Raw genomic sequence first — 23,759 nt, 5'->3', positions numbered from 1 at the left:
GTAATCTTCATCTCCTTAACTATCTAAGGTTTCTTTACTTCTGTTGGGAAGGAAATAAAGGACATAATATGATCAGACAATGAAGGTCTCTGCCTGTGATCAAGACAGGTATGTGACTGTGGAATAGTGTGTGTGTGTGTGTGTGTGTGTGTGTGTGTGTGTGTGTGTGTGTGTGTGTGTGTGTGTGTGTGTGTGTGTGTGTGTGTGTGTGTGTGTGTGTGTGTGTTGTATCTTTAAGAAGCATTTCAAGGTCAGCATGTGCATAGAAATAGCAAGCACATGCTAGCTTCGGTGCCATTTTGAGAGTGCAGCCAGAGAGTGAGCATGTATGAGTGCAATAGCTAGTTTTATTATAAGTTTACCTAAGTTAAAATTATTAAGCCTCAATCCTGATGTGTTTGTACATAATAAAGTTTCTTGAGCAGAACCCACAAAGGCTTGTCTATTTTAACCTAACTGGACGAGCAACATGGTGTCAGAACCAGGATTCCAGAGATTGCTTTTCACAGCTACGAGGTGCAGAGGTACCACTAAAAAAAAAAACCAGAAATGAACCAAAGGTAATGAAACCTTGCAAGAGATAAAATGGAGCATTACAAGGGCACAAACCACATTATTAAACAAGGGAGAGGCACAAAAGTTTTATTAATTAAACAAAATGTTTAAAATTAAGATATTTTGAAAAAAGACATAAACATAAGTTTGAATAAAACAGAAGAAAATTCTCAAAGCAGTAAAGTAAAGCAAGTAAAAATTAATAAAAACAAGCAAAAAAAAAAAGTATAATGCAAAAAAAAAAAATTAAAGCAAAGCAAAATATATATAATAAGGGCAAAAAGGGCACATTAAGCTTAAATAAAGCACAGCAACTGCATTTTTTTAGCAAAGTGCTGTGTTTTTGGCATAATTACTATTTTGCATTGTATTAAGGGCATAACTGGAGCTATTCACAGTATCTCAAAGTGTGGAAAGTGCTTACAGTGTGTGCTTATTACTGTGCATTTATTCCAAAGAGTTTATTTGTTTGCAAGGTGCAACTATTTCATAAAGTACAGTCAAAATACAGCCATTTCAAAAAGTTTCTTGTGGTGGATGTGTCTATCCACAAAGTGCCATCATTACATAGTGTTTCTTGCACTGTAAAGAGTTATTTAGCAAAGTTTCAGCATGCTGTGTACTGTTTATTTATGAAATGCAGTTGTTTGAAATGTTGCTTACTCTGAGCTTCTTCTGCCCAGTTTATACGCACAGTGCAGTTATTTTGAAATGTTTCTTACACTGACAAGAGCTGATTTCTTACATAACTGTAATTTCAAGAGCATTCTTGTGCCCGAGAGTTTTGAACATAGTTACAAATAGTGGGATACATTTCTGGCATATGTATATGTGTGTGTGTTCATACATACTTGCAAAAGCCTTCACTGGTATGTGTTAATACAGTAAATTGATTTTGAAAACCATCACCACTTGTATTTGATCAGAATATTGCAGATAACTGGAGAATATTTGAGCAATAGTATGATATTTTTATACAAGCAGATTATTCTGACAAAGATGCACTCACCAGGGCATTTATTTTGCTAAACCTAGCTGGGTCAGAGGCCATTGAAAAAGAGTGTTCATTTGTGTATGCACCAGCAGTATATGAGCAAGAAGGAGAAAACCATCATATTGCTGTAAAGGCTGAATCAAAGGAAGACCGCAAGTGTTTGAAACACAAGTTCAAGGAAATGTGTAACCCCAGTCAAATATTACATTAGAGAGGCATTTGTTTTACATAAGAGATCAGAAACCAGGGGAAACTTTTGCAGCCTACATTACTGACCTGAGAAACAAAGCTAAAACATGTTGGTTTGGTGACTTAAAAAATGAGTTGATAAAGGACAGACTTGTGTGTGGTATTAATAGTGCTGCAGTGAAAAAGATTTTGTTTTGTGACAGTGATTTAACACTGAGCAAAGCTACTGAGATTTATCAAATCCATGAAGTTACAGAAAGGCACACAAGTATGCTTGCGAGTGATAAGAGCATGGTTTCAGCAGGCTCCAGAGCAAATGTAGACAACATGCAACATGTGGCGAGTAGAAGCAGGCCTAAGCACATGGTACCTGCTACCTGTGCAGGATCCCCAGGTAAAACCCATAGTTTTCCAGCAAGTTCTAAAAAAAGGACATGCTCAGTGAAATACAAGGGTGAGTCAGTGGGTCTATGTCATAAAACCGAAAATGCAAATTCTGGAATGCTCACATGAGCGAATAATCAAGAACTTGAAATTGGTATTGTGGGGGCTTGCCCCACACCCCTCAATATATATATATATATATATATATATATATATATATATATATATATATATATATATATATATATTCCTATTTTGAGATTGCACTACAGTGAGGAAAGGGGAAATCTTCTGATCTTCACTGTACTGTGATCCCAAAATACCACTTTCGAGTTTCTGATTATTCGCTCATGTGAGCATTCGAGAGTTTGTATTTTCATCTTTCTGAAGTAGACCCGAGTCAGCAAAACCCGAATCCAGCTTTATTGCCAACTGTTGCAATTGTTGTGCCAATCATGAATCTAAAAGAGAAAAATGCTTAGCATTTAGTCAGCAATTCCACAAGTGTAAAAAATGGAACCATTGTCAGAAGTTTTGCAAATCAAATAAATTTCACACAGTTATAAAGAAGGGTCACTCAAAAAGCAAGTTGATCACATAGAGAGCTGCAATTCTACATTTGACCTCGATGGTGTTTCAGTAATTAGTGAAATGGTTGATGCAGTGAATTTGTTGGCAAAATGAGAAGTGTTTTGTACTGTCCAGATCAATGGTAAACCCACCAAGATTAAAGTGGACACTGGCTCAAAGTTTAATGTTATGTCAGCAGATACATTTGCTAAGGTGAGAACTGTTGAACAACTCTATGTGGCTAGTTGTGTGTAACGTGTTGCTTATGGAGGTGAAGAAAGTCAAACTGAAGGCTCAGTAGTGCTTTCATGTTTTTTGGCTAGGAACTGTTACAGCTTGTTATGCTATGTACCATTGTTCGAAGACCTGTGCAGCCATTATTGCATATTGGAGACAGTTTGAGAATGAATTTGCTTTCCTTTACCAAAGAAGTTCATCATGTAAGCTCATATCCTAGTTCTAATTTTACTGAAGCTATTTTCTCAGAGTATGCTGTTTTCTATGACAAGTTGGTTAAACTTCCACTTGTGTATTCTATGAAGTTAGACCCAGAGGTCAGTCCAGTGGTCAGACTGGCAAGAAAAGTTCCGATAGCTATGCAGGATAAAGTTAAAGCTCAATTGGATAAAATGGTGCAGCAAGATGTGATTTGTCCAGTCACAGAACCAACTGAATGGGCGTTGTCCATGGTAGAAGCCCACAAAAAAGGCACAGAAGAAATCCGACTATGTATTGACCCAAGAGATTTGAACAAAGCATTAAAGAGACTGAATCATCCAGTGTGTACAGTCAAGGAAGTCGCAGCCCTAATACCAAATGCCACTGTTTTTTTCTGTCTTGGATGCAAAAAGTTCATTTTAGCAAGTGATGCTTGATCACAAATCCTCATTACTGACTTCTTTCAGTATCCCATTTGGCAGATGTAGATTCCTCAGGATGCCATTTGGAATAAATTCTGCAAGTGAAGTCTTTCAGCATGCAATGGAGCAAATTTTTTCAGGGTATCCTTGTGTCATAATTGTAGATGATTTATTAGTTTGAGGCAATGGTGAAGCAGAGCATGACAGAAACCTTAAAAGAGTTCTAAACAGAGCACGTGAAGTGAACTTAAAGCTCAATCCTCTGAAGTGCAAATTCAAACTACCAGAAGTTATATATGTAGGTAATTTATTTACTAGCACTGGCTTGTGACCAGACCCATCCAAGCAATCAGCCATTCTTGAGATGCCAGCTCCAGATAATGTTCAAGCTCTACAACGTTTTCTTGGCATGGTCAACTATTTAGGCAAGTTTATTCCAGATGTCCGTGAGTTGACAGCACTTTTGAGAGAACTGACGCACAAAAATATTACATGGTCTTGGTTGGAACAGCACCAAAATGTATTTGAAGACCTTAAGCAGAAAATTGCCACCCCACCTACATTAAGATACTATGATGTCAATAAACCAGTAACTCTTTCCTGTGATGCTTCAAAATTTGGTCTTGGTGCAGTTAGTCTTCAAGATCACATATCAGTAGCCTATGGTTCATAGGTTCATAGGTTCATACTAGGCTATCTTCCCTGGGGCAATTATTAGCCTAGCCCGATTCTGTATGGCTTACGCCACCCCTTGATTTGAGTATGTAGCCCCTTTTTTTTTTTTTTTTTTTACTGTGCCTCTGTCTAATAGTGACAGGAGTAAATCCCTGATAAAAACTACGATCCCCCATCCACTTATCGAGATTCTTCTTGAAGAGATTCAGTGAGGTGCTCTGCCTCACATGAACTGGAATTCTATTCCAGAGTGAAGGGAGCCTCTAGGTTATGAACCTGTTCCTCCAGCAAGTTCTATTTATTTCTGTGCTGAGGTTCAAGTCCCTCGAGCATGTGGCTCTAAGGGATTTACATTTACTGAGGTGGAGCATGTCCATTAATTCTGGATTTGACATAGCTATGTATGTCAGGCATAGAAGATCAAGTAGAAGGCGGCGGCAACAGTAGAGAGAGAGCTGTTTTTTTAACCGAGCAGCATATGGCACCTTGTTGAGACCCTTGATCCTCTTGGTGAGATACTTTTGGGGTCTTTCTAATTGCTGCAGGTGTCGGGTAAGGTACATCCCAAAAGGGGCATTGTATTCTATGATGGGCCTGATGAGGGATGAATAAAGGGGCACGATTACCTCTCTTGATCTAGATGTGAAACCCTTCGTGATGAGGTGGGCTATGTAGAAGGTCTTTCTAACCACTTTGGCAATGTGGTTTTCAAAGGAGAGAAGGAGAGATTTCAATCCTTGGGGGTCCCAGGTCTAATTCTCTGTACTGAGTATGAGTTTCCTATGTGTGGTAATTTGTGGGCACATTGTTTTTGCCAAAGGGTATGACTATAAATTTAGCTTTAAACCATGGCGCTGGCACCAGTTATCTGTCTCTGTGAGACCTTTTTGAAGGATGTTTGTGTCAGCTGGAGAGTTGATTATGGCGCCCAGTTGCAGTCATCATGCAACTCGGTGAGTGAGCCATATCTCCTCCGTTGCCTGTACCTCGGAAAAGTATATACCGAACAAAAGTGGTCCCAGGACAGGACCCTGTGGGATGCCACTTCAGACCGGTTTTCGAGTCTGACATGGCTCCAGCAACTCTCACTCTGTGGGTTCTGTCTTTGAGCCAGTTTGCAACCCATCTTGTGACATAGGGGTTTATATTTAAGCTGGATAGCTTATCTATGATGCCAGTGGGGGGGTATTGTCAAAAATGCTTGCAAGGTCCAGATAGACTGTGTGGACTACCTTCCCTTCATCTATGGCTTTGGTGACTGTTTCAAAGAAGTCAACCAGGTTCAGAAAGCAGGATCTGCCCTTGACAAAGCCGAACTGGGTAGGATCTAGTGTCTGTAGGTCCCCAATGTCTTTGTTTATGAGCTCCATGATGATCCTCTCCATAGCCTTGCAAGACAAAGCTAGTCAGGCTTATGGGACTATAGTTTCCAGGGTCTGTAGAGGCTCCACCTTTGTGGAGTGGGACCACTGTTGTGTGCGTCATTCTGTGGGCACATTGCTGCACGCCATTCTGTGGGCACACATCCTGTAGTGAGGCTGAGATTGTATAGCTGTTTTATTTTGAGGATTAGTTCCTCTTGGAGTTCATGTAGGACGCAACCTGGGATGCCATCTGGTCCCATGGAAGCAGTGTTTTTGCTTTGGAGAGGGCAGCCTTCACCTGAGCATCTGAGATGTTTGGGAGGCAGCCCTCTACTGGGATAGATACTTGCTCTTTGGGGGAGGGGAGAAGTTTGCACTGAACCTGTCTGCCAGGATATTGGCGATGTCTGTGGGTTCAGTGTACTTTTTGTCATTTAGAATCAACTCAGAACAAGTCTGGGAGTTGCATCCCAGGTTTCTAACATAACTGAAAAAAGCCTTATGATTGTCTTTGGTGTCCTGTGCAATTTTTCTCTCAAAGCTGGTCTTGGAGGATTTTATGAGGGATCGTAATTTTTTGCTAGTACTGATCAGAGATGCCTTCCTATTAGGGATTTTGCTCTATCATGTAGTAGCTTCCTCCTTCTGTTGTACAGTTTATTTATGGGCAGGGTCCACCAGACTGGACGCCTGCCTTTGGATGATTGGGTCTTGGTTTTGTTTGGGATAGCATGATCCATGCATTCCTGGAGATGTCCGTAGAATGCATTTATATAGGATTCTGCAGTTTGGGCTGTAGTTTCCACTGGCCCTGGGGCCTTGAAGGATTCCACTTTGGTTTTGAAGTTCACTTTTGAGAAGTTCTTGAGAGAAGTTTTACTGTGGTTTTCTGGGCTGGGGTGGGGTCGGGATGTGGACATCCAGTGAAATTAATTTATGGTCTGATCTTACCAATGAGGGATATACTTCTGGTGTGGAGCATAGAGTCCCCATGTTGGTAATGATCAGGTCTAGTATGTTGTCCCCTCTTGTGGGAGTGGTGACTAGTTGTTCTATAGCATTTGAGTTTATAATTTCCAGGAATCTTTGGGCTAAGGTGCTGGGGCTTGAGTAGTGCTCCCAGTCAATGTTTGAGTAGTTGAAGTCACCCAGTATAATGGTGTTTGGAGAGATCTTCATGTTCTCCAATGTTTTCAGGAAAGTCGAATGGGATTCCTGACTTTGAGAGGGTGGTCTGTAGGATGCTATAAACTGAAAAGCAGTCTTGCCCACTGTTAGTTGCACATGGATGGTCTCCGATGCCGTGCAATGCCACTAACCTGGAGGTGTGGATATCCTTGATAAATATGGAAACTCCCTCCCTTTTTTGTGGTTCGTCCGGTTTTGGGGCGAAAAGCATGATATGAGGTATAGCCTGGTAGTGCTGGGGTGCTCTCTGGAGCCTTGAACCAGGTTTCTATCACTGCACAGATATCGATGTTCTCCATACTGAGGAGGAGCTCGAGTGCATGCATCTTGAGGTTAAGACTTCTGGCGTTTAGCAGCATTACCCTTAGTTTCTTGTTCCTTGTGCTGTCTATGGGGGTGGGTTTGACTTTTGAGCCCTGCCAAAAGGCTAATGGATGGGGTGGCAAGCCTTTTTGCCAATCCGAAAGCCAGTGTGGTGAGGTGGTGCAGCCGCCCCCTAAGCGAAAGCACGTGGCTTGTCGAGCATGTCATCCCAGGCTGACAGACACTGGGTCCCCTTTGAATGACACCAAAATTTTAGCCAATTGTTAAAATCGATCATTTTGTCTTTGTACTGTAGCATCATTCTAGGTGAGGGTAAGATGCTGCTCAAGGTCAGGGTCATACCAGCCTGGGCTACATGATCAGAGAGCTCCTCTATGTCTCTTTTCATATAGTCCAGGGAGGTACATCTCAGGTCATTCACACCAGCATGTACAATGACTGAGTCATATTTGTATTTGCTTTGGAGTGACCTGAGTGCTTGCGTTATGTGTCGGATCCTAGCACCCGACAGGCAGCTCACCGTTACCTTCTCTTGGCACGGTACATATACCTGTTATTTGACCAGTCCGGTCGAAATGTAGAACTCTTACCCAAACTGAAATGCAATATGCTCAAATTGAGAAAGAATTTTTGGCAATAGTATTTGCATGTTCAAAGTTTCATGATTATATCTATGGTTGATCTATTCAGATTGAAATTGATCACCAACCTCTAGTTACTATTTTAAAGAAGCCTCTGCATTCAGCTCCAGCAATATTACAAAGAATAACGCTCAAATTGCAAAAATACAACTTCAAAATGGTCTATACAAAAGGCAAACTTCTTTATCTGACTGATTCCTTATTCAGATCGCCCATAAATACAAAGGAACAACTTCATGCAAAGAATTTAGATTTTTGATGTCATGGAAGTGTGCAATTTTTCTGCCAAGAGACTTGATGAGCTGAGAGATCATACAAAGACTGATCCTATTTTGCAAAAGCTCAACCACTACATTAATGTTGGATGACCGTCAAAGCAATCTCTTGTACCATCTGTAGTACAAACTTATTTTCCTCACAGAGATGAGATGTTGATGGAAAATGGCATTATTTTCAAAGGTCTTAAAATTGTTGTTCCTGCTTCCTTATAGCATGAATATATCCAGATTTTGCATTGTGGTCACCCAAGTTCAGAATCTACCAAAAGAAGGGCAGGTGGACTAGTATTTTGGCCTTCTCTAACAAAAGACATTGATAAAGCACTTTCTTCTTGTGCAGTGTTCAATAGTACTAAACAGCATTTGCAAAAAGAACCACTTCAGCTAAATCAAGTTCCTGAACTACCTTGGTCAACAGTAGCCACTGATATATTTGAGTGGAACAATCAGCATTACTTAGTGTTGGTTGACTCTTATTCGAACTGGTTTGAGATTGATTTACTACCTAATCTAACATCCACTGCTGTTATCACCAAGAAGAAACATGATTTCTCAGACCATGGTACTCCATACAAAGTTATTTCTGACAATGGTACTCAATTTACCAGCCAGTTGTTTCAGAAATTTGCAATATAATGGGGTTTTGTACATTTTACTAGTAGTCCAGAATATCCACAGTCAAATGGACTAGCTGAACATGCAGTATAGAGTGCAAAGCAATTGTTGAAGTCAAAGTGTGATAATACCGATGTGCTTTTGAATTTACTTAATTTCAAAAACATACCCCATGACAATATACTTGCCTCACCTACTCAGAGACTTCTATCTAGGAAAACCAGAACAACATTGCCTATTAGTTCCAGTTTGTTGAGGCCTAAAGCTAAGAACAACAGGAAAATTAGAGCTCAACTTTCCAGAAATCCAGTTATGATAAATCAAGCAGATTTCTTCACCCATTGAAAGAAGGAGAGACAGTGAGGATACAACGGTGAGAGATTTCGACCGGATTGGTCAAGTAACAGGTATATGTACCGAGCCGAGATCCTACTTCATAGAATCTGAGGGTGTGGAGTACGAAGAAATCGCAGATATCTTCTTCTTCCGGTATCAGAATCGATATCACAGCATTGTTCCTGTGATACCGATTCTAGACCTCAGAGCAATCCAGACAATGTTCCTGTTGCAGAATGTGTCTTACTTTCTACTTCCATTTCTGATGATGTTCCTGATGTCCCCAAAGTTGAACATTCAGCAGAGACCTGATTTTAATTTCTATGTCACATGATTTGGTCATATTTTCAGAGCTAGTGTGAAATACACAGCAAACTGGACATAATTGTCTATATGTATTTAATTCTATTTAATTGCATGTCACAGAACTATTTGTATCAATTACATGTCAGTCAATGTCGTCAATATTGCATGACTCATTTCTCAAAGAGGGAGGATGTAGAATAGTGTGTGTGTTGTACCTTTAAGAAGCGTTTCAAGGTCAGCACGTGCATATAAATAGCAAGCAAGTGCTAGCTTCAGTGCAAGTTTGAGAGTGCAGCCCGAGACTGAGCATGTATGAGTGTAATAGCTAGTTTGTTTATAAGTTTATCTAAGTTAAAGTTATTAAGCCTTAATCCTAATGTGTTTCTACATAATAAAGCTGCTTGAACAGAACACACAAAGGCTCGTCTATTTTATCCTGACTGGACGAGCTACAGTGACCATGTGAGATAACTTGTCAAGCAAGACACCACTGGCTAGAGGATTGTTCTCAGGTCATTTTTAGTTCATTGGGTTTTAACTTAAAAGTGTTGGGAAAAGGAGATGGACACTCATGATAGTATCGCTGGTTTGAGACTCAACACCTAGATGATGAAAAATATTAGAACTAGAATGAGTAGAGTTTATTCATAACTGAAAGGCAAAACATGTCTATCAAAAAGCTAATCCACCTGACATTTTAGATACATCTGTATGTCATGCATAACTTACATTGTCTTCTTCAGGCTATATTACGTTATTGAAACTTTAAAAGTTCAAACGCTATATGGAAGAACCCTTATGTTCAAACTTTTAAAATTTCAAAAACGACAGGAAAAAAAACAGAAAATACTACCTAGTGGTTGTAAGCAGGGGGGCAATCCCCCCTGCATCCCCCCATGTGGGGGGTGCACCCACACTCACCACTCTTTAAATATACCAACTCCTAAAGGGAAATCTTCCCTTTCTGTACTGAACAGAGATCTCCGTTAACATGTTTGAACTTTTAAAAGGTCGAACATATGGGTTCGACCATATAGCATTCGAACTTTTAAAAGTTAGACAACGTAATAGGGAACCATATTTGGGAACTGAAGTGTACCATCATGCATGGTGTTAAACATAATTACAGACTGCTATGTCTCTGCTCCTTGATGCAAGTCAAGGATGTAAAAATGTCTTATCTGATATGTTGTTGAATCCATTTTGTAAATCTTGCATACATGGTAAATCTATCTCTGTTCTCGACTTGTCTGCAAACTCTGTGAATGACATCAGCTGTTCATGGGATTGCTGTAGGAATTGGAAGAGACTTTACAGAACTGGCTAGATGACAGATAACAATATATTATTTAAAATATTAGAAAATAATGTAATAATGAAAAATAAATTCAAAAAGTGTCAGGTAGTTCATCTGTTACTATGCAAATGATTCTACCTTTCCGAAAGCAATGCTTTTTTCTCTGTTTATCTTCTATGAATGATCTATGTGATTTTTTTTTCTGAAAGGCTTATTAAATTAAACAAATATTTTTTTTATAAAAAAAGAGTAAATAAATAAAATAAAACTATTATTCTAAAGACAATACAAATACATAAAGAAAACTTTAAAAGGCATCTGTTTTGTCTCCATATTGAAAAGTCTATGGTAAATGCATAATGAGAGAAGTATTGCTGGTACTGAATTCATCCTCAAGTCTTGGTGAATACCTTCATGAGGTGGACCTTGTTTGTCACAAAATCTCACCAAGACGATACTGATATATAGACTGTATTTTATATAGCATATATCATGGACAGAAGTGGGTTAAAAATAAAGAAGATAGCTGGGTGCACAAGTCCGAGGATAAAACATGCCCAATCCTGGTAAGTGCACTGGTACTAGGACTGGAAAAAATGACAGTGTAGAATCCTTAAGACATGGAAATATTCCTATAATGGGGCCAGGCCAGGCCCAGGGGGAGGATGCCCCCCCATTGTAGGAGGAAGTAGCAGTCCACAAAAATCACAAAAACTGATACATGATAGAGTGGACTATTGAGGATAAGAAAGAAATTATTTATTGTCACTATTATGCAAGAAGCCCAGAATTTCCAAATAAAAGATATGCAAACAGATTAAGAGAGAAATTAGAGGAAAAAATAATTCCACAAGAAAAACTGTGGGAAGCTTCAAATAAAAATGTATGTTCATTAATACAACAGATCTATGAAAAACACTGTATAGACCAAGAAACCTTGTGCCGTTTGGAAAAAGAAGCAACTGAGGAAGTGTGAAAATTTAAAGAACAAAATGTACAGATGTTTGATGGGTATAAAAAAGAAATATGGACATGGGAAAGAAAGAGACATCTGATATAGTGCAGTATTTATGCAAAGCAGGAAGCCAAATAACCTAACACAGAAAAGGCAGCCTGAAAGATATTCAAAGAAAATGTAGGCATAGGCACCCAGATATGAAAAATTTCACAATAAAAAAATAAGACCACAAAGAGGGAATGTATAAGAAAATATTAGTCAAGTACACGATAAAAAAAATAGAAGCTGAAGCTATGGTATATTTGCGAATTGAAGGATTCAGTGCAGAAAGTCTAACACATTTGATAGCACATCATGATGGAACAACTAGTCCCCAAAGTAAGGAGAAACAAGAGAAGCAGAAGACATCTGAAGAAGAAATATGGACATGGAACAGAAAAAGAGATTTAATATGGTGCAATATTTACACAAAGGAAAAAGCAAAACTAGTCAATGCAAAAAGAACAGCACCAAAGATATCTGAAGAAAAATACAGGCAAAGACATACGGATATGGAAATTTTACAATACAAAAAATAAGAAAACAAAGAGGAAAAGTAGAAAAGAGAATTATTAATGCAGAAGTTAAAGAAATAGAAACTGAAGTACCTGTGAAGTGAAGGATTTAGTGTAGAAAATTTAACTCAGATAACAACACAACAGGATAGAGCAATGGACACCCAAATTAAGAAGAAACCAGTAAAACCGGAAGCATCTAATCAGTTGACATATGAAGATACTTTGGAACCTCCCACAAGAAACCAGTACAAATGCTCAGTTGAAGCTATACAGCAAGGGAAAGAATTGAAAATTGTGGCAACTCTGACACGGCCAAAGTTGGGGAGTGATAGGCCAATGAGTTCCAATATGAAAGAGCAATTGATGACATAGGGTGAAACTGAAGAGAACATGGCATAGGATGATGCTCTGGAACATTCTATAGCATGACCACAGGAAATGGTGAACAAAGAATGTGCCTTCAATTTTGAAGAAAATGATCTAAGAGAAGAATTGCTTGATTTAATACAGATGGCTACACATATTAAGATCAATGAAAGAAACAGACTGCAGAAAGTCAATAAACCCAAAAAGTTAGAAGTTTGATAAAACAAACAAACACAGTAATTAGGCCTGTCCATAGAGATTCATACAATATAACAGAAATAAACAAGATACATTACTGTGCAGCCAAATTAATAACAGATAAAGTCCTACCACAAAACACAGGGTAATATGGCAAAGGACAGGGAGAAATCAAATGACATCATGGAAGTATCAAACTGAGAAAACTATAAAGCAATTAAGACAAGAAATATCTCTATTAGAAGAATACAGAAGAGGGAATAGAGCAACAAAAATACTCAGAAAGATAGAGATGATAAAGGCAATGTACAGTATTATAACAGATCAGGATTTATCATGCTCTGTTGCAAATAACAAACTAGAAATATCAGCACAGACAGAAAAACTTAGAAGATACACAGATAAAGATAAAGAAAAAGTACAAAATAAGCAATTTATTGATGACCCAAAAAAGTTTTATAGAGAATTAGGAAACAAAGTAAAAGGAATTGAAAGACCACCAAAAAAAGAAGAAATAGATGCATTTTGGAGAAATATTTATGAAGATCCTGTGGAAGATAACAAAGATGCTAAATGGATAGAAGAAGTAAAAGAAAGAATAAGAAGTTCAAATGTACAGAATATGAAATGGGATTAAGTAACAGCCAGAGAAATTGAAATAAAGTTAAGAAAAGCCGACAGAGTTTATAGTCATCTAGAAGAAAACACAATTATGGCAATAGAACAAAAGCATAATAAAAGAAAGTCATATGGAACAAAGGATCATTTGTTGTTAAATAAAGTCATAGTAGAGAACTGTATAAAGTGGAAGCATCTAAGTATGGCATGGATAGACTACAAAAAAGCATTTGACCGTATCCCACATTCATGGATAAAAGAGTGCTTAAAAATGTAAGATACACCCTACACTGATAAACTACATCACAGCAACCATGAAACAGTGGCAAACCACTTTGTAGTTAAGCCATGATAAAGGACAAATTATTATTCCAGGGATAAAAATCCAAAGGGTGATATTCCAGGGTGACTCTTTGTCACCACTGCCCTTTTGCCTTGCCCTTAACCCATTAAGCTGTCTGCTTAACAACTAGGTCGTGGCTATAATTTGGCTCCCAGAAAGCAACAAAATGTATAGATTTCTCATTTTCTCTTTGTTGATGATTTAAAACTATATAGCTTATCAGATGAGGAACTGAAAGCACAACTGCAAGTAGTCAAAACTTTTTCAGATGATATAAGAATGTCATTTGGTCTTGATAAATGTGCAAAAGCAACCTTTAGGAAGGAAAACTGCAGCACCAAGAAAACATCAGTTTGGGACAAGAATGTGATATAAAAGAACTGGAGCAAGATGCAGTGTATAAATATTTGGGAACTGATGAAGGATCAACAATAAAACATGAACAAATACAAATAAAACTCAGTAAGGAATATTTTAGAAGACTTAAATGAATCCTGAAAACAACATTGATATCTAGGAACAAAGTTCAAACTATAAACCAGTTTGCTCTTCCTGTCCTAACTTACAGTTTTGGAGTGATTGATTGGCCCCAAAAGATGTTGGATAGATTAGATAGGAAAACAAGAAGGATGCTCTATGGTCATCAAATGATTTATAAAAATTGGTGGATACCAAGATTATATATTCCTCGTTCTGAAGGAGGCATGGGCCTCCTTGAAATTGATTACATGTATAGATCTGCAGTCATGGGACTGCATACATATCTGCTAACATCACAAGACCCAAACATAGTGAAAGTTTTGAAACATGAGGAGAATAAATCTAAGATGACTTTCCTGCTTAGTCTAGTAGAAGCATATTGGCATCAAGCAGGAATGGAAATTAAAGCAGAAGTAAATAAAAATTAGGCAGCAACTGAATGTGCCAAAAAAACAAAAGAAAGAATATAAGTTGAAAGATCAGATGACAAGGCAAGAAATGTGGAAAATGCATAAATATAGTTGCAAGTATAGAAAACTCCTGGAACAACCTCATGTTGATCAGGATAGACTGCAGGAATAGTTAGGGAGGCGAATTCAAACCAAAAGATGAAAGGTTAATATTGGAGATCCAGGATAGTGGACTATGTACACATTGGTTTACAAAGTCCAATGAAAATGTGGTAGAAACAGACAAATGTAGGTTTTGTAAAACAGAACTGGAAACAATTGCACACCTGGTTGCTGGTTGTGATATACTAATGCAGAAGGACTGTATACTGAATGGCATAATAATGTGGCAAGAGTGTTGCACTGGGGATTGTGCAAACATTATAATATTGAGGTAGCTGAAAAACACTGGAAACATGAGCCACCAAACATCATAGAAAATGATGAAGTTTACATCACATGGGATCACCCATTACCAGCAGTTCAAAAGATAGATGCTACAAAACCAGATGTAGTGGTCCATGAAAAGAAGACAAAAGTAGCAGTGATCATAGTGTTCTTATGTACAGAGAGACACAAAGTCATAAAATATCAGGATTTGCAGGCAGAAATGAGAGCAATATGGAAGAAAGATACCCAGACAGTTCCAATAGTAGTACGAGCAACAGCTCTTATAAAAAAGAATTTGCAATCATACTTGGATATGTTACTGATACATGTAACTCTGTACGAATTGCAGAAGAAGTCATTACTGGGCACATTGCGAGTGCTGCTAAGAGCACTTCTTTCAATACAATTTCATGAACTTTAATCATACTTTGACTTAGGAATGGGGTCCATTCCCATCATGGTATTAGAAACCCAAAAGATTTGCAGAAATTAAAAAAGGATATAAGACTATAAATAAAAGCAAACTAGGATTAGAATGCCATTGTCTGAACTTGTTTACTTGATTTACATTGTTTTAAGTAGCCATCCTTTTAAGCAGAAAAATAAGTATTGTTAAGGGGCAACTTATCAGAGTGGCGTGGATGACATCCCACCTAGACGATCTATTAGCAGAGTTACATAAAGTTGCTAACCTGTTTTTGGTTAGGGGTTACCCTGGTAAACTTATTCATGACTTGACTTGTTACATGTACAACCACTGGGGCACTAGATATGTTCCCCTTTTAGGAGATGGGTTAGTAGAGACAGGAGGGTACAAATAACAATAGGAATTATGAGAGGGGTTTAATTATAGAATTTAGGACCAGATCAGCTGACATTAGGTCCACTGTAAGGAAGAACTAGAATAATCTGAAAATAAATTCTGAATTATGCCAATTCTTAGGACCAGAACTATGTTTTATTTTTAAGACAGGGCCCAATCTTAAGTAGAGGTTTGAGAGGAATGAGGGAACAGTACAGAATAAGGCACAAGATTCAGGGACCAAGTGTAGACGTTGTAACCAATGTCCATACATTTTATAAGCTAATAGTATCACCCAAGAGAACAGATTACAGTCTAAGTTAACTGTTATTAAGGGTAATTGTCAGACTAGTAAAGTGATTGATTTAGCCAAGTGTTTGTCCTGCCCAGCTTTTTATGTGGTCAAAACTGACCAAGCTTTACAAAAAAAGATTTATGAGCACCACTATAATATGGAAAAAAAGAATGAAACCACACATTATTTAAACACTCTATAGTATACCCTAGGTTTTTGAAATTCACCTTTGCTATTTTGGACCATGCTAAGGTTAATACTAGATGTGACAAAAGTTCCCTAGTGTTAGAGAAGAAGGAAGTTAAATGGCAGTTCAAATTACAAGCTTCCTTTTCTTCTGAGATTAATGAACACATTTCATTGCAACCCATATTAAACGAAAGAGCCGCCACGTACAAGTAAAAGTTTGTGTATTAACATTTTTATACACCTAACAATTTTATTGAGTTTTTAAGATTATTAAGGGTTTTATTATTATGGTAGCATTCATGTCATTTTAATAATTTATGTTGCCTTATTATTTTACATTGAATTTAGGTCAAGTTCAGTGGACACTGTGCCTTTAACGTTTTTGATTGTATAACAATTTTAATTACTTTTTAAGTTATTGATTAATTAATTGTTTTATTAAGTCTGATAAAAAACGTGATCATTATATGGTACAGGTAGATTCTGATGAAGTCATGGTTTATGAGGATGAAAACACTTAATCTATTTTGTTTTTTTATTAATAAAGTCTCTTGAGTCCATGGAATTGGAACATTTTCCTTTTGTGTGTTTTATATCAGTAGAAACACTTAATTTGGGTGTTTTTGTGACTGTTTTAAGTCTAACATGCCATGGAAAAAAATATTTGATCAAGTACAATTGTTATATTTATGTGAGCATCCTTATAAGTAAGGATAGGAAGATTTAGTGGGTTAGGGTTCGAGGACCAATTTCACTTGATTAATGATATGTTTCTTTTTTATGTTAAAAATACAATCTAAAATTTTTAATTGTTTTCACACTTTACTGAGAAATGTTAGCTGAAACATTTGTCTAGTTGTATTACAAAGTTTGACCTTCTGACTTTCTGAAGTATAATTTAATAGCCTGGCATCCATCTCCGATTGTGGGCACCTAAATTTGAAGATGCTTCCTTGATCATTAAAAGACTGTCAAAAGTTGGGAGGCTTGACCAGTCAAGACGCAACTCTTTTTTTTTTAAAGGAAGGGTACAGGTATAGGTGTGTTAGTTGTCTTGTTGTTCCCTTGAAAAAGCAAGGAACATTAAGAGACAGCACAAAACAGTGAATGCTGTCACAGATATACTAGCTGGTGTTTCTGTCCAGACTAATAAATTAAGCCCTGCATTAATTTTTGTGTAAGTCCACAGAAGAAAAGTACAGAGCAAGTTTAGATACTCACCCCTCCATGGCTATCCACCACCCAACCCTGTGGTCACCCTGCAAAGGTCCATGATCCTGGAATGGATTTTGAAACTGGAGCTGAAATCAACCAGTCTTGAATTCTTCACCTGCTGTCTGACAACCACAGTCAGATGATTGTACCAAAATGCTGGTTAGTAACACAACATGGATAGCAGATAGGCATGCTTTTTTGAGTTTATGAAAGTGGTATTCACTGATATACAAAACCAAATCACTGGCCTATGGAGATATTAAGCTTACTCAGAAAACTGACTATATATAAGCAGTGCTGAAGTAGTAACAATTCCACGTTAAATTTACAGTCTGACTGAATGAAGGGGAAAAAGCAGAGGCAGTCTTTCATAACCACTAAGAACTTGTGCCGTTACTTGGATAATGAATATGCTGGTACTGAGATTTGGCAAATGTCATCTGTGTTCTGCTATGGCTAATGGACTTTGATTAGTCAGAAAAAGCAAAGGATAATGAGTTATACTTGTCAATTATAGCAACACAAGTATTACACAGCAATACATATAAAATAATCCTTTCATGCTTCTCACTACTGCTGGTCTCTGCTTACTGACTCCATGGCCCATTCACTGATCCCATGACCTATTCCCACTGTCCCATTTCTTTGTAACCTTGTAAAATCTTTGCAGCATGGATGAAATGGGCATTGAATGACTCAGATCAGTACTATTCTACTGTAGCTGGGAAAAGGATTTTTCTGTATGTGTCCTGCTAATTTCACCTATGCCATAATGTGTCACTGGCTCATACATCTTTCTGTCATGATGACTATGTCTGAATCCAGTATCCTTTGCACCTAGTTGCCACTTTGGGATGAACACTCAGCTAATGAATCCACTCCTCCATGATGAAATAAACTAACCTTGCAGAGGTTACTGACAAAAGGACTAGATTTTCTACCCTATATTCCATCAGGATAACACATGCAAACATACAATGATGAATGCAAACCTGCTGAGAAACTAAAATGACATGGGAATGGCCACTCCTTTACTTGAAGGGAAGGGGAAGGAGCATGCCTGTGGGGTGCACACCCCTTTCAGGATCTTTGTTGGACACCCTATTTTCCATGGGAATAAGGCAGCTTGAGTGTACATCACTGACAGATGTGAGTGACATTGCCATGTTGCACCATCTGCTCTTCCATTTTCTGAGTACTAAAAGAGCACGCTCAAAGGGAACAAGGTAGGACTTAACAGAAAACCCATTGATGGCTGCCTGGATCATGTCCACACTGTAGCGCAATTGCAATAATGGTTGGTTGGGAGGCTCAAGTAGCAATGAATAAGGAAGTAAGTAGGTAAGTAAGTGAATAAATGAATGAATGAATGAATGAATAAACAAATCAATGAATGAATGAGTAAATAAATAAATAGGAAGATATACATGCAAATTTACAGCCATCTTAAACTTGTTACTGCTCCGTAGCATCTTTGGTAAATAAAGAAGCGTAGACTGAATTATGAAAAAATCCCCAATAATATGCAGTTTTGAAAAAAGAAAGAGCACTAGCTCCCAAAACGTTATTTGAAAGTTTGATGTTTGATTAGTATTTGCAATTATTGCAAGAAGGCATACCAGATACAAGCTTGGTAAAGAAAATTAACATGCTGTGATGCAAAGGAATATAATCCAAACATTTTAATACAGATCAGGACTAGAACACTAATCTTCATAAAATATAATTAGTGTCTCCTAACATTAATGTTTAAATGACAAAGATCATCAATGGCTCTGGAAGTGGTTATCTCCTAGCAGCTCTGTTGTGGTTTTTCTAACATTAATGTTTCATAATGTGGCATGACATGTAGGCTTGAATTAAGCATTTATTCTTTGGATGAAATTCCAATAAAACCATAAAATATAACATGCAGAACAGCTTACAGGTTATTCTAAGTTTATAGAATTTGTCATAGGAAAAATTTCATGCAAACCTTTTATATCTTTCCAGGCAAAACTGAATTAAGTATGAAAATATTTATCAAAAAAAAAAAAAAAAGTTTTCATTTGTATGAAACTGGCAGTAAGGTTCCTTGGTTGAATTTTTAATATTGTAATCAATAAAATTTAATATGGCGTGCCAGGGTAGTTGAAAATAATAAGACATCTTTCACTTTATTCTTTTTTTAGTACAGGCTTCATTTGCTATACTTTATGACAGCTGATAGCATCTGCCCCATTCCAGTTCATGTACTTACCTTTCTAACTGAAACGGAGGAGTAATTTCCAAAGGACTTCCTTTAAACCAGTGCTTTGGTCCCAAAGAAAACGTGGCTTTCTGTCCATTAACAAGAATTTTAAATATTTTCAGGTCTTTTGTGTCCAGTATCTAGAAAAAAAGGAAAGTACATATCCTCAAATGTATATGTTTGTAGGTAGGAATTAAGCAATCATTATACAAGCAATTACAAGGCTAGTCAAAACACATATTCAAAACTTTTTTTCCAGTATTTAGGAGGGCAACTCAAGATAAACCAGAGGAAATTTTGAAACTTCCCATCCAGTTATTACTGTGATTAAACCTAAGTACAAGATAATACAAAATAAGTTATTGAACACAGACATACATAACACAAAAAAATTCCAGCTCTGGATTAAAAGGCTGATCGTTACAATCATAAATTGAATGATAGAACATAAACTGATGAGCAAAACTGACAGCATATCATTCCACAGCATAATTGTATCTATCAAATAGGTAAGAAGAAATTTAATCTGTCCATATTTTGCATTTTATACATGTACTTGAACTTATAGTCCTATTTAAATATTTAATTTATGTTTTACAACCAATAGAAAGTAAAGCTAATACATCCAATGCCCTGCATTTGTCAATCCTAATTCAATTTATTTTAGAGGATTAGGTTCATAAGTAAATTGCCTTTGCAGGCCATTTTAAGCTTAGTCAATATTCCCAAAGATGAGAATGAAACCTTGTACCTTGGGTCTATAAGGTAAATACCCTGACCATTATGCCCCCCCCCCCCCGCCGTAGGTCAGTAATAGTTTAAACTCATGCAGTACATTCCAATACCACAATATTAATTTGACAGAAATTGTCAGGTCACAGCTTTCTGTTTCATCATTTACCAACATATTTCAAGAATGGTTTTAAAGCAAATCTTCAGTTAGACCATTGTATGTTGAAGTATTCAGTGACAATTCATTACACTTATTTTTACCATATTTGTTCTACCTTTCTCATTCCCATGAATTCTAGGGGGCTGATTCCAAAATATTTGCTGTCCATTTAAATGAATACTTACACTGAGATCACATGTTTTGGAACATGGCTCCCTTTGCAGGCCTGTTTATAGATATCTACCACAACCAAGGCCTCTGCAAGGCCGGCAGGTGCAAAGGATCAAAAACCAAAAGTCACTACAGCAAAGCCAGCACTCAACTAGAGCATATATATTTTAATGTGTAAAAATACAAAAAACATGTTTTTGCATTTTTACACATTAAAATATGTATGATCAGGTTGGGTGCTGGCTTTTTGCTGTAGGCCAGCAATTTTATTTGGTCACCATAATGCAGAATCCCAAACTGTATTCAGAGTAGGCTATGTATTTTATATATAAGTTCATAGGTAAGTACTAGGCTATCTGCCCGAAGGCATTTATAAGCCTAGCCGGAATATGTTGGCATTCTCCATCCCCTTAGATTAGTTCCCTGTGTCTCTGTCCAGCAGAGCCATTGAAGTGATCCCATCCACTCGACAAGGTTCCGCTTGAAGAGGGTTAGCGAGGAGCTCTGCCTAATGTAGATTGGAATCTTGTTCTAGAGCATGGGAAGTCTCTGGGACAGGAATCTAGCCCTCCAGCATGTCCAATTTATTGTTGTGGCAAGGTTTAGATCCCTGGAGCATGTAGCTCAAGAGGATATGGTTTTCTTTAGGTGGAGCATGTCCATCAATTCTGGGTTGGACATGGCCTTGTATGTCAGGCAGAGATCACCTCTGAGTAGGAGGTATGCAACCGAGTACAGCTGGAGTTTCTTCAGTTGAGCTGCATAGGGCATCTGCTTGAGGCCAGTGATCCTCTTGGTGAGGTACGTCTGTGGTCTTTCCAGTTGTTGCAGGTGTCTTGTAAGGTACATCCCAAATGGGGCATTGTACTCTATGATGGGTCTGATGAGTGATGTGTAGAGGGGCCCAATGACCTCTTTCGATCTGGATGCAAACCCTTTTGTGTGGGCCACATAGAAGGATTTTCTAACCACTTTGGCAATGTGATTATCAAAGGAGAGGTTACTATCTACTTGGGTCCCCAGATCCCTTATTATGTCTTCCATATTTAGGGGGCTACCACCTATGTGGTAGTTTGTGGGTACTTTGTTTTTTTCCAAAGGGGATGACTATGCACTTTTTGGCATTTAGCTTGAGGCCATGGTTTTGACACCAGGTATCTGTCTCAGTGAGACTTTTGGAGGATGTCTGAGTCAGCCAGAGAGTCAATTATAGTCCCTAGTTTGCAGTCGTCTGCGAACTTGGTCAGCCATAGTCCTCCTGTGCTTGCCTGTACCTCTGAGAAGTATATGCTGAACAGGAGGGGTCCTAGAACTGAGCCCTGGAGAATGCCACTTGTAACCGGTTTAGAGTCAGACCTAGCTCCCACAACTCTTAACATGTGGGCTCTGTCCATGAGCCAGTTGGCAACCCATCTCGTGATGTAGGGGTTTATATTCAGGCAGGTGAGCTTGTCTATAATACCTGAATGGCAAATGGTGTAGAAGGCCTTTGCGAGGTCTAGGTAGGCTGTGTGGACCATCTATAGCCTTGGTAACTGTCTCAAAGAAGTCCACCAGGTTTAGGAGGCATGATCTGCCCTTAACAAATCCGAACTGGGTAGGGTCCAGTGTTTGGAGATTCCCAATGTCTCTGTTAATGAGTTGCATGATGATGCGCTCCATAGCTTTGCAGACCAAGCTAGTCAGGCTTATAGGGTGATAGTTCCCTGGGTCCATTGTGGCTCCACCTTTGTGGAGCGGAATAACCATTGCTGTGCGCCACTTTGTGGGCATTAACCTGTGGAGAGGCTGAGTTTAAACAGTGTGTTTAGGTGAGGGGGTTAGTTTATCTTTCAGCTCATGTAGGACGCAGCCTGAGACACCGTCAGGTCCCATTGATGCTGTGTTTTTGGCTTTGGAGAGGGCTGTTTTAACCTGAGTGTCTGTGATTTCATGGGCACTACATTCTTCTGGTATAGTTATGGGCCCTTTTGGGGGTGAGAGGGGGGTGAAATTTGTACTGAACCTGTCTGCCAGGATGTTGGCTATATCAGTCGTTCAGTGTATTTTGTGCCATTCTGCACTAACTCTGAGCAGATCTGAGAATTGCCACTTAGATGCTTGACATAGCTAAAGAATGCCTTGTGGTTATCTTTGGAGTCCATGGCAATTTTTCTTTGGAAGCTAGCCTTGGATGATTTTATGAAGGAACATAGTTTCTTGCTGATACTGATCTGGGATGTCTTCCCTTCTTGGGATTTTACTCTTTTCTGTATTAGTTTGTATAGCTTGTTTATGGCAGGGGTCCACCAGACTGGTTTCCTTTTCTTGGAGGAGTGAGTCTTGGTTTTGTTTGGGATAGCACAATCCATGCATTCTTGTAGGTGCCCATAGCGTGCATTAGTAAAGGATTTTGCAGATTGGATAGCGTTATCCTTTAGCATGGGGGCTTTCAAAACTTCCCACCTCGGTCTTAAGTAACATGAAGTTTGCTTTTGAAAAGCTTTTCACAATGGTTTCTTTGACCGGGGGGTGGTGGTGGAATGTGGATATCCAGAGTGATTAGTTTATGGTCAGATCTAACCAGTGAGGGGTTGACCTCCGGTGTGGAACACTGGTCGCCCATGTTGGTGATGACCAGGTCCAATATGTTGTCACCTCCGGTGGGGGTGTTGACCAGTTGATCCAGGGTGTTTGAGTTTATAAATTCTAGGAAATGTTGGGCAAAGGAGTTTGTACTTGAGTAGTTCTCCCAGTTAATGTCTGGGTAATTGAAATCAACCAATATCAGGGTGTTTGGAAAGACCTTTATGCTTCCCAGTGTTTCCAGGAATGCAGAGTGGGGGTCCTCGGACATGGTGGGGGATCTGTAGCAAGCTATAATTTGAATAGCAGTTTTGCCCATTGTTAGTTGCATGTGGATGATCTCTGAAGCATGTGCCACTAACCTGGAGGTGTGGGTATCCTTGATGAATATGGATACTCCCTTGCCTTTTGTATTTCGGTCCGGGTTTTGTGGCTGAAATGCATGGTATGAGTTGTAGCCTGATA

At 38.4% G+C, this 23,759-nt stretch overlaps 1 protein-coding gene across 1 annotated transcript in view; it reads right to left on the bottom strand.

The window, feature by feature from the left end:
• The window catches only part of LOC122814922 (leukotriene A-4 hydrolase-like), a 334,501-nt gene that overhangs the window by 285,241 nt on the left and 25,501 nt on the right, over window positions 1-23,759 (bottom strand). The window contains exon 2 of the mRNA XM_044087186.1: window positions 19,676-19,806. Within this exon, the coding sequence (XP_043943121.1) occupies window positions 19,676-19,806 (131 nt within the window). The remainder of the gene's footprint in view (window positions 1-19,675; window positions 19,807-23,759) is intronic.

Source organism: Protopterus annectens, chromosome 11.part0 (assembly GCF_019279795.1).
Source record: "Protopterus annectens isolate FY-2018-M chromosome 11.part0, PAN1.0, whole genome shotgun sequence".
Classification (NCBI taxonomy): domain Eukaryota; kingdom Metazoa; phylum Chordata; order Ceratodontiformes; family Protopteridae; genus Protopterus; species Protopterus annectens.
The sequence above is the reverse complement of the archived record's forward strand: the minus strand, read 5'-3'. Positions and strand labels throughout refer to the sequence as shown.